The sequence below is a fragment of the Chinchilla lanigera genome, unplaced genomic scaffold (assembly GCF_000276665.1).
Source record: "Chinchilla lanigera isolate Chin_1 unplaced genomic scaffold, ChiLan1.0 scaffold00003, whole genome shotgun sequence".
NCBI lineage: Eukaryota > Metazoa > Chordata > Mammalia > Rodentia > Chinchillidae > Chinchilla > Chinchilla lanigera.
Window position 1 is genome coordinate 1,791,379 of NW_004955404.1, and position 12,111 is coordinate 1,803,489.

General features: G+C 51.0%; 1 protein-coding gene across 1 annotated transcript in view; it reads right to left on the minus strand.

Annotated features, from left to right (window-relative positions):
* The window catches only part of Arhgef7 (Rho guanine nucleotide exchange factor (GEF) 7), a gene marked incomplete in the record, with an annotated part of 86,405 nt that overhangs the window by 42,328 nt on the left and 31,966 nt on the right, over positions 1-12,111 (minus strand). The window contains 2 exon segments of the mRNA XM_013515723.1: positions 4,146-4,347; positions 10,724-10,854. Coding sequence (XP_013371177.1) covers positions 4,146-4,344 — 199 coding nt within the window.

Genomic DNA, 12,111 nt, shown 5'->3' on the forward strand with positions numbered 1-12,111 from the left:
CACAGGGTAAACACTCCCATTCCAAAATGCAGGAACAAAAGGATAGAAACCAATAGGACCACAGCAAGGCCAAAACCCAGCACAGCAAACCAAGAAATCCTACAGCGGAAAAATGATTAATGTAGCTCCATGTCCAACACCTGGGGCAAAACTCTAAACTCCAAATGCCTTTGGTGCCCCCCCCCATGGCCCTACCACTTGGAGCCCTCCTGGCTTCTTCCTTGGGGCAGCTCTACTCACTGCCTGTGGCAGCTCTACTCATTCACTGCCTGTGGCTCTCCTCAGATATTTCACATTGCTGGCTTCTGCAACTTCCTTGGTCTCTACTGCACTTTCAGCTACACTCTCACAGCTTCAAGCACTGGCACTTCAAGGGCATACTCCCTACCCTCCTAGGTCTTTTTCTGAAATCTGGGTGGAAGCCTCCATAACCCCACAACTCTTGCATTCTACATGCCCATAAAACCAGCACCACATCAATGATGCCAAGGTCTGCTGTTAGCTCAAGTAGTAGCTGAGCCCCCTTGAATCATGGCTGCAGCAGCCTTCATACTGGAAACCAAATCCTGGGGAACCAATTCCTTCTGGGGCAGAGTACCCTGGGGCTCTCTTCTCAAAGCAAAATTCTAGCCTTGGGAAGGGTGGGGTCTTGCAGGTTCCCAGGATGCCTTCAAGGCATTCTTCCTATTGTCCTGATATCAAGTTACTGGCTTACTTTTAATCTTTCTAGCAACCCAACTCTCCAAAGCACTACCTTTGTAGATATTTCCTTTTTGACAAAGCTGAAAACTTTTCAAATGAGCTTCTTGCTCCTGACTTTCAGTATAAACTTGGCTAAAAGTTTCAAGAAGTACCCATGCCACAGTCCAAATTCTGGGCTGCCTTGAAATTTCCTCCACCTGATTAATTAGTCTACCACCCTTAATTTCAATCTCATCTCAGGACATGAGCAAAATGCACACAAATTTTGTGTCACAGCATACACACAAGACCTCTACCCCAACTGTCAATGGAGTCCTTGTATGCAAATGAAACCTCCTGAGCCTTTATAACCTGTACTTCTACCAGCATTCTGGTCTTCTGAGCTCTGACCAGAATCTCTCATCAAGCTTGCCTTATAGTATTTATGGCTGGTTCTCCAGCCTTCATCTCCAAACTCCTCCTACAAGCCAGGTCAAAGACTCCTAAATCACATGGCCAGGTAAGTCACAGCAACAACTTCACTCTAGGTACCAAAATCTGTATTAGGTTCACTAGAGGAACACAATCAATATAAAATATATGTTTAATTATTCCACAGATTTATTAAGTTACAGGATCAGTAGGGGAGGAATCACAGGAGCTGCCCTCAGAATCAGAGGCAAAAAGATCCGAACTGGAGACGTGGAAGACCCAGTGGCAGTAGAAGGCTGAAGACCTAGAAGTTCCCTGCAGTCAGTGATGTGAGGATGTGCTGGAAAGCCAAACGGTTTACAACAGAAGGCTGAAGAGTCTGTGCTGGAGATTGACATCCAGAGGCAGTGGTGAACACCACAGCTCCTCCAAGAAAAAGAGCAGACTTCCTTCCTCTTTCCCTTTTTATGCCATCCAGGCTATCAGCCTACTAGGTGATGACACCCACATCCAGGATAAGACTTCAGTTTGGGCATGTATTGACATATCCATGGATATGCCCAGAATTTACTAATTTTCTAAGGCAGTCTTTACTCAAAGCAAGCTAACAGATTACAATTAACAATCACATCCATACAATGGACACAATAAAAAAAAAAAAAAAACTAAGCGGGCGAGGATGTGGAGAACCTGAACTCTTGCATGTTGCTGGTGGGACTGTACAATGGTACAAAACTCTAGAAAACAGAATGGCAGTTCCTCAAAAATTAAGCATACAGTTACCATCTGATACAGAAATCCCATTCCTGGGTATATGCAGACGGGCCGTACCTTACTCAAATTGATACTGGTTCAAAAGCAAGACACATTCAGTAGGAGCTGTACTTAATACTGATCTCTTCCCAGGGTAGCCACATGCTATACAATACTCTGGTGATGCCCAACTGCAGGCTGATGTAACTGCTGTGAGCATTTAGCAGCTAGGCTAAGCTATGATGGTCGGCAGGTCACGGGTTACTAAATGCACTTTGGACTTGGGATGTTAAAACTTACAATCAGTTTGTCCAGGCATCACCCGTCATGAGTCAGAGAGAGTCTATTCTGAACAGATGTAAAAGCAGAAGTTGGCAGCAACCTGGCAGTGCGAGGGTAGGCAAACACAGCACATACACAACAAGATTATCCTTGAGTCCCACCAAAGGACATCAGACACATGCTGCACCCTGGATGGACCCTGAGCATTTCATGCTCAGTGAAATAAGGCTGTCAAAATGATTAAAAACAGTAGGCTCCCCTTGCATGCGTTACACAGAGCTACCAGATTCACAGAGACAGAAATAAGAGCAACGGGCACAGGGCCTGCAGGGGGGATCGGGGAACTAGTGTCCCCTAGGTTGGACCTTCAGACTGGGAAAATGAGGCAGCTCTGGAGGTGGTGGTAGCGATAGTTACCCAACAATGTGAGTGTGATTAACGCTACACAATAAACACTTCGAAGTGTCTAAAATGGTGAGGTGTACGTTACAAACGTTTTATATGATTATAAAAAGAACAGTTGGGTGTTGTTCCCAAAATCCAACACCAGAGAATTCCACAATCAAGAGCTCCTTGCTGCCATGTAAAATACTTACCTTCTGAGACCATTACAGAAAAGACATTTTTGTATCAAAATTCTCATGCATCTATAAACCTTTTGTCTTCACTGTCTTAAAAAATAAAATAGTAGCATTAACATCCAGGGAACACCCACTCTGCAGGCACTGAGGTGCTCACCACTCACCTCAACACAGCCCAAGCCCTCGCAAGGCTCTGTCCATGCCCCCTATCCACAGCTATCTCCAAAATAAACACCTCTCACCAGGTGAGATCAGTGGGATTTGCCAGGCAACTGCTTCTCAAACACTGGAGCAATACCAAAGCAGGGCTGTGCGGCTCACAACACAAAGCCCCCACCCAACTCCCTACTCACCCTCAGTTCTCCCCTTATAGCCTTGTTTCTGAAGATTCACCGTATCTCCTGTGCATCTCACAGAAGCACCTACACCCAAGCACAGTGTAAAAACAAATACACACACGCCTGACACAGGCCATGTGCCACAAGCCCCTGGAAGGCAAGAACTACTCAGTGGCACTCACGAGACCCAGCATTCTTCTCAGAGCTTCTCCTCAGTTCACACTGCTGCCCTGTGGCCTTAGCATAGCCAAGCAACACCTGTGTCAGGTGACAGATGGTACCATGTCCCATACACTGGGCCAGGCACATGAGTTACCGGCCTTATAGAAATTTCACAGCCACAGGCAGATGACAGGGCCCGAACCACAAGCCTCAGAGAGAACATCCAATTCATGACATAAGATCCCTGCTAGGCTGCCTGAAAACAAGGCAAAGAATGCTACAGTATGTATTCCCCTGCAAAAGAACACTGGCCTCCCAAATACCAGTCTTGAACGGGCAGTAAACCAGTCACTCACAGAAACACAAGCAAAGAGATGCATTTAAATATGATTACTGGTACCAAAAAATGGCAGGAATTACCCACCCAAAAAAGTGCCCACATTAATGAAACTTAAATACAGCCTACATACTACAGACTCCAAGCCCTGATGCTGGCCCTGGAAGAGGACAAAGTATATCTTAACATGAAAGTGCAACAATAAGAATCAAGGCCAGGTGTGGCAGTACACACCTGTGTTCCCAGTTACCCAGGAGGTTGTGGCAGGGGCACGCTTGAATCTAAGAGTTGAAGAACTGAGGACCACCCTAGGCAACATAGAAATCCTGGCAAGTCAGAGCAACTTGGCTCTGACTACCAGTTGAGAAAAAAAAAAAAAAAACAACAAAAAACTTTACAGGTTTGAGATGTTTCTCTGCCTATCTGCAAAATGTCAGAACAGAATGCAAAGCCAAGTTGTAAGAGAGAGCCCTATCCGGCACCCCAGTACAGGGAAGGGTATACCCAACCCACGCATTCCCTTCCCTCCTCCCTGGAGCAGAGGCATCAGGCAGAGACCCGTGCCCAGGCCCCACTCACCACTTGGCTTGATCTCACGCACGTAGTTGCTGGGGAACCAGCCGGTCCGGCCGTTGTGTGTGCCCTCCCACCAGCCTCCTTCCTCCACTCGCGTGACGTGGATGACGTCGCCCTTCGAGAAGGACAGCTCATCTTCGTTAGTCTGCTGGAAGTTAAACTTGGCTCTGACTACCAGTTGATTGTTGCTGTTATCCGTCATGTCCTAAGAAACAGGTGGGGAGGGGCAGGAGAAAGTCATATCACCTAGTCCACTTCATTTTACAGCACAAATCACACGTCACCATCGTGTAAAAGGAGCCCAGACACTGGGAGAAATGCCCAGAATGGCTTGGGTCAGTTCGCTCCAATTCCTGTCTGTCCCTGGGCACCTGCCCCCCTGGCAAGGCCTGCATGAGCCACACACCTGCTCACACACACTCAAATGGATCCCAGGGCACACACTTCTCTACCACATAAAAGGCACGGTCACTGTGCTCAATTCCCCAGCAGCATTCACCAGTAACAACCCAGGTATCACTATGCTGCCTAATTGTGCCATTATTTAATCAGTCCTCCACCTGTGGGTTTTGGGGTCATTTCTAGCATTTTTCTATAAGTTAAACAGTATTTTTCTTGTTTTGAAAACCAAGGCTGCATTAAAAATGCTTGCGCACCTGTCTCTGAACACAAGTAGAAATACACCTGGAGCTCACATTCTGATCAGAGGACACATACAACACATTGTAGATTTTAACACATATTTCTAAACTAACTTCCAAAACAGTCTACAAATTCACACTAAGAAAATGCCCACTGCAGAACTTAGAGGAGACCCATTTTGTCAAGCTTTTGCCAACTGGGTGTAGCCAAACACACTGATCCTCGCTATGCTGACTGGAGACCCAGTCATTCACATCCTAAGCTACACTGCTCCCAGAGCTGCACACTTCAGTGTGGAACAGGAAGAATCTGCAGGCTGCTGTCTCTTCCACTCTGACCCAGGCAGCCAGGGTGAGGCTGCCTGAGGTCACTGCCAGAGTGAAAGAGGCAGCCTAGCAGAGCCTCAGGGAGCCAAGCGGGGGCCAATGCACTACACCAGCTCACCAGCACCAGTGGAGGACAGGCAGGCTATGTGCCATCCCCTAGCACAGTGAGTAAGCCTGTCCCACCCAGTCGCAGCCACGAGGTGCCCGCACTCTGCCCTACACCAGCACAGAAGGCAGAGTCCTAGCCACTATCACCTGACTGCAGCAGGCAACCCCGTCTCCTGACCACCCTCCTCCCACAGGAGCAGATCCAGCTGGCTCTTCACAATACACCCACTCCACAAGTGGCCCTCAGCATCCATTCCAGCAGAAGCCAGCTGTAGGGAGCAGGTGAATCTGGAAATTGATCACACATGTGGGTGAGAGGCAAGCCTGGTGAAAGAACCACAAAGCGCTTCCCAGGCAAGTCACATGAACAAGCTGCTTCAGTCCAGAGCACACCAAGCCTGAAGACAATCCAAGCAATGGACTGCTAGGCAAAGAGGTGTCACATGACACCAACCTGCTCAATGTATAAATAAATGCTCTATGGTGATTGAGCAGTTCCTTTCCTCCCATCCGGAGAAAGGGCTCCACCTGACCTCAGCTTTCTGTCTCTCATCTTTATTTCTCCATCCTCTTACCTTCCTTCCCCCTTGGAACTTCAAGAGCAGAGCAGGCCACAGCAGCCAGCTACACTGCCAGACTATGGGTGCACAGCCAGAGGACAGAGGCCAGGGGACACAAGGCTCTGGCCAGCAAGGACAAAGGGCCAGAGAACCCAGCCACTCCAACACCCCTCTCCAAGGTGTCCAGGACACAATAGAAACATTCCTATCAGCAGGACAATCATAGCCGGAACAAAGAATTCCAACAGCCAAGCAATGCAACACCAAGACAGAAGGAAGCTGATGCAGGAGTCACCGCAAGCTTCAGGAGCCAGCAGTCTCCAAGAATCAATGACAAACTCCCCTGAAGTACAAAAAGAGGAGAAAACCTCAGCAGGAAGAACTGGAACTTATGAAACTACTCAAACTGACCAATGAGGGAAAACAAGCAGGGGAAAACTCCAAGCAGAGCCAGGGCCTCATGGGATGACAGGGCTCTCCCCTGGCACTGAGGCTGTGGGCAGTGAAGAAGCTGAAAATGTCCCAGATTTGGCAAACCTGCAAACTTACAGACCCTGGAGCCTGAAGGAACCCCCCGGAGGAGGGGGACACTTGGCCGAGACACATCCTGTCAAGTAACCAGACATCCGAAAACTAAAGGCAATGAAAACCTCAACATCAGAATAAACAAAACATCTGTGGATATACAGGAACCCGAAATATTTCAGTAATTGTGAAAAGCACATGCTTTCACAACAGGTAAAACCTAGGGAACACGGAAGGTGTGGAGAAGCAGCGTGGGGCTCTACAGGTCAGAGGGTGTCTCGGGGTGGAGGGGCAGCCCAGCTGCGCGTGGTGCAGCAAGCTTGAGCCTGACACACTGGGGCGTGGGACATAGGGTTTGGGGGCGCAGTAAGAAAAGACCTAACATGCTGGAGTGTGCAAAGAGACCAGGGCTCCCACCTGCAACAGGGACACAGGAACGAAGAAAAGGTCGGTTACACACCTCAGAAACGCTGTTGTTAGGAAAGGAAGCAGAGCCACTGGATAAGGCACGCGTCCACGAGGAACACCAGAGGGCCTGGTCCTAATCATGTCCCAAACCCAGACCTAGCTGAGACCAGGGCAGCACCTGGCTGCCAAGGAGAGCGCCAGGTGAAAAGGGATTGCCCCACTCCGCTGCAGGAGTCCCAGGGACAGCACTTGAAATGAGCCAAATGAAACAAGGCATTTTATTCAGACACATCCAGGCAAAAGCCTACAAAGCCAAGGCAGCAACTGGGAGTGGCTGACCAGCAAGCCTCAGAGCTAGGCCACCACGAGCACGCCCAGTGGAGGGCAAGGCAGACACAGAAGGTTCCAGCGAAGAGCGGCCACAACTGGCAGGATGCTCCCCAGGTACTGCCCCAGAAGCATGTTTAACCAGTAAAATTAAAATTAACTGTAAATTATAAATATCCACTTATTAATTCAAAACATTCCATTAAAAGATTAAACAAAACACTTAACATAGCCCTAGTATCTACTACTGAAATCTCTCAACACTCAGCGAAGGCTGCCGCTGATGGTTTCAGCTCAAATGCAGCACTCTCTGGCCCTCCAATGGTGAAGCAGGAGAAAGTGACACATGGAGAAGTGCCCAGTGCCCCTGCCCCTGGGAGACAGACACCCTCCAGACGCTACGTGGCACCCCGTTCTCCTCCTCCTGCAGCCCAAGCAGTCAGCAGGATCTGCACTGCACCATGCTTCCTGTAACGCATGTGGTGTGCACCGCCACCCAGTGGGAAGCCTATGCAGAGGGGAGCCCACAAGGCGCACACGCCAGGCACAACCCTGCCACCTGCCACGTACAGCCATGGCCAGCTCCACAGGGACAAGGGGACAGAGTTGAAGCGAAACAGGAAGCTACACAGGAGATGCACCACAAGCACTCCAGCCAGGAACGTGAGGCTGGGGAATCCAGTGCAGGAGCGACTTGTAAGTTCCGAGAGGAGCCCAAGCACCAGCACTGCAGAAGGACGGTGGGAAACCAAATGCAGGCACAGGCAAGCACTCTCCAGGTAAGCACAATCCAGATCTGTGCGGAAATCCCCAGTTTCCTCAGCAGTCGTATCACCAAAGACCACGTCGACTGCCTAAATGCGTCTGTTACAAAGCTACTCCACGGACACTGTGCGGGACGCATGCCAAGGGAGTAGGATGCAGGGGACAGGCCCCCAGGGTTCCAGGAAGAGCTCTGCTCCAAAATAAATACAAGCACTATTCCATCACTATGAGGGTCCTTTTCTTCGCTGTTTTTTTTTTTTGTTTTTTTTTTTGTTTTTTTTTCTTGGTACTGGGGATTGAATCTGGGCTCCTTACACTGAACTGCACCCCCAGCCCCTTTTTCTTTTTATTTTGAGACAGAATCTTGCTGTGTCATTAAGTTGCCCAGGCTGTGCTCAAACTTGTGATCCCCCTGCCTCAGCTGCCTACAGTGCCAGGATGACAAGCATGTCCCACGACACCTGTTTCCTTCCCTTTTTAAAGTAGCTCTCCTGAAACCATGGTTTGTCATCTGCTGGGTCCAACATGACATCCCAGGACTGTCTGTAGCACGGTAACAGAGCAAACACAAGGACAGGCACCCCTCATCTGTACCAAGAGAATGAAGAGGGACCCCCAAAGTTCCTGGGGCTGCACCTGCCATCTTCACCCGGTGCTGCCCACTCGGCAATGCTCAGCAAGCAGAAGCCCGTCTCACTGAGTGCACACACACGTGACGCACATCAACCACTGGCACCAACGCAAGGGGACCAGAGATGGCCCGTCCTATTCTGTCACCCGACGGGGCAATGGCGCACACACGCAGGCACAGAGGCCCTCCGCAGTTCAAGGGAGGCTGGTGAGAACACTCCTAGCATATCTGTGTGGCCACCAAGGTGTCAGGTATCGTGTCCCAGTGACAAGGAAAAGGACTTGGACAGACAGCAGCAGCCCAGGTCCACCACACTCTTAACCCCTCATCTTTCCCTTCTGAGTGAGAGGCCCTCAGAGCAGAGCTACATGGACAGCCCATCTGAGAGAGGCCAGAGGAAATCACCCAGGAGCATGGAGACACACTGGGAAGTACAGCTCCCACTGCGGGGCCAACCAGACTCCAAAGCTGCTCGAGTCTCCCAGACTGAGCAAAGCCCCTCAGCCGTGGCTGTGGAGCAGACACTCTCTGCAGTACAAAGCTCCAAGCGCAGTGCTCAGCGACTCCAAAGCTGACGCTGAAAGCCACGGAGACCGTATTAGCTTCGGCTCGGTCACAGCAGCTCAATCACAGAAGAAAGCAGAGAGCAACAGGGTCGTCTCCGTGCCCCCAGCACTCAGCTCTGGCACACACTTGGTCATTCTTGCCTCACTATGGACAGTGTCTAATCCAAGAAAACCTCCTGGTGGCGCTCCTGATAAACACACTCAGAAAAATCCCAGGGCAAAGACCCAGCCACCAACAGGTCCCAGGCCGGAAGCAGGCATAGCCCAGGAAGGGGAGGGCAGACACCTCCCAGCAGCCAATGGAAGGACACACACACCCACCTGCCAGAGAGGTTAGCCCACAGCAGGAGTATGGAGGACGGCGGGGTGGGCTCCTTCTTTCAAGTATCACCTACTACACTTCTAGCTAAGAAAAAGTTGGCCTCATCTAATTATGATTTCAGAAATGTCCACTACCAACCTTACACTTAACTTTATTTTACTTGAAATTATACACTTGCAATCCATTCCTCCTTTAGTAAGGGGAAAAAAACCCACGTAAGAACCGCTGTGGTAAAAGGGTAAGCAGGCTGGTCTCTCTCACCTTCCCTCACATACGTCATGAAGCTAATTTAGAACATGATTCAGGCGGTTTGAGTGTTTCTCCTCAGTCTACAATCACCACACTCACAATGGTCTTCTGCAAACTTCCACCAGCATCAAACCCTCCGAACAGCAACGCCAACCCCCAGGGCCCTGGAGGACTGCAGGAGGGAGCTGGGGTGGCACAGCAGAGCCACACGACCTACCAGCCAGCTGAGTTTGCCTAACTTTGAAACACAATTCTGTGTTACTTGTGATAACTGTATTCCCTCTGTGTCACTTCACTTTTAACACCGACTCTCTCCAAATGATGTTCAACTCTCACCATGCACGAACCGCAGCAGAGAGAACAGAAGATGGCCTGAGGTCTCTCAAAGAAGCAGGCTCTCCTCAGCCTAGCCGCAAGTAACCTTGTGTCTCCAAGGAGAACCACTTGGGAAGCCACACTCTTGCAGATGCTGACTGCCAAGCCTGGCCGGTGCCGAAGAGCGCACGGCTTGCCCAGGGCAGCAGCAGCTGGGGAGACCCCAGGCACCGGTGTCCAGTCCTGCATGAGACCTGTCCCTAAGCTTGTCTCCAGCCTCCCTGTTGAGCTGGGGCCTGCACTCTGAGCACTTCCAAGCAGGCTCTTGGTCCCTCCCCAGAACCACCACCCACCTGCTCCCTCCCTCCGGTGCTGAGCAGCAGCAAGGGGCTCCCCTCCGGGAACTGCCTGCATCTTAGGAAAGCGCTAAAGACACACCTGTCTGGAGAGAAAAGGCCATTTTTTCAGGCTTAAGCATCTCTTTCTCTGTACAGCTAAGTACTTCTACATATAGACTTCTTACTCTATTTCTATACATCTGTGCACTGCAGATAAGAAACTAGCATGCCGAGGCAGTATGTCATGGAGCATCACCTCTCTACATGAGCATTAATGTACCCCAAATAAGCAAGGGTTCTGACAGCACTCATTTCACATGAACCCAGAGGTTCTGGTTAGGAGCCAACATCAAGCAGCCTGCAGCAGAAAGGAGGCAAAGCCTCACACCTCACAGCTGCCTGATGCTGTGACCCAGACGTGCCTTCTCCCACACACCGAGGTACACTCTCCTGTCCCCAGACATACTTGAGTTTAAACAATGAAACCTCTCCAACTTACCAAACTCCGGTACTGGCTCTGGAACAACTGTGAAGTCCGGCTGTGTGAAGACTGGGACCCCAAGGAGTCAAAGGACTTGATGCGGTGCGAAGAGGGCCGCGCGCACACGGAGTCGCTCCCCAGGCCGATGTCTGCAGAGGTAGAGCACAGAGAGCCCTGAGACCTGATGCCACGCAGCGCACCACACACAGACTCTCCAGCTGGGCCAGCACAGGACACACCCTGGGTCCACAAAGCCGGCCACTGACGCAGGGACAAAGAGCAGATTCTGTCTGCTCCATGAACGCCCGGCATTCATTTCCCTATCACCTCTTCAGAAGCTATCTGGAGCCAACTACTTATCAGTTCTTCTCCAGTGTCATTTTCCAACAGTTTGTAAAACGTTTTGTGACTGTTTTTAATAGTTCCCTTCACCTGGAAAAACAGGCTTCTCCTTCAGTTACCTAGCAGAAAACAGCAGAGCTCATTCTCCCGTGCACCACATGCACCTGCTTCTCCAAGACCACGCATGTGCACCACGCCAAGAACCAAGGCTCGGCGCCCTGGAGTCCACGAGTGCCTTCCAAGCACAGAAGCCACCCCTCTCGGCCCACATCAGGCAGGCACTGGTCACCGGGAGCCAGCAGAGAAGGCTCAGTTCCATGCATGGACTCCCGCCAACCACCAGCAAGGGCCAGCGGCCCACTGCTTACTCATGATTCGGCTCAGAGAAGGAAAGGTGAGGCCAGGAAACATTCCCTAAGGAAACCAGGGCTGGAGAGCTGCTCCTGAGTCCTCCAGCTGCATGGAAGCTTTCACAAGGCTGACAGTTCTCAGTCCCCAGCCCCTTTTGCCACATCTGTTTTCACTGTCCTATGTGGTGTCTATAAAACTCGGAATTAGCTGTTGACTCCTGCAAGTCTGAAGACATCACAGGAAAACACAGAGTCACAGCCACTCTTGGCATACTCAGCACGGCAACACAGGGTCCTCATTCCTGCAGGGCAGCCTGGAAGGGCAGGGCAGGGCAGGGCAGGGCAGGGCAGGGCAGGGCAGGGCAGGCAGCAGAGGAGCACAGGTGCCCCATCCATCTCGTCCCACCTACACATTGATGCCGGGGGACCAGGACACTGTTGGGAACTACCTGACTATCCCGGCTATCACAGCTGAAGTGACAGCTTCCGCAGTCCTGCACAGGGCCAGCAGTAAGTGCCACAGGAAAGTATCCACTGGAGAAGAGATGCCAAAGGTTGCCCCAGAGCAAGACCCACCACAGGGCATTTCCTGCAGCCCCCCACGGGCAGCCCGGCCTAGCTTACACTGCTGGCCCGCCAGGCCCTGGCTTCCAGTCCAGCCGCAGCACCTTGACCCTGACTCTCCAGCACCCACCTCACCGCCTTGAGTGCACA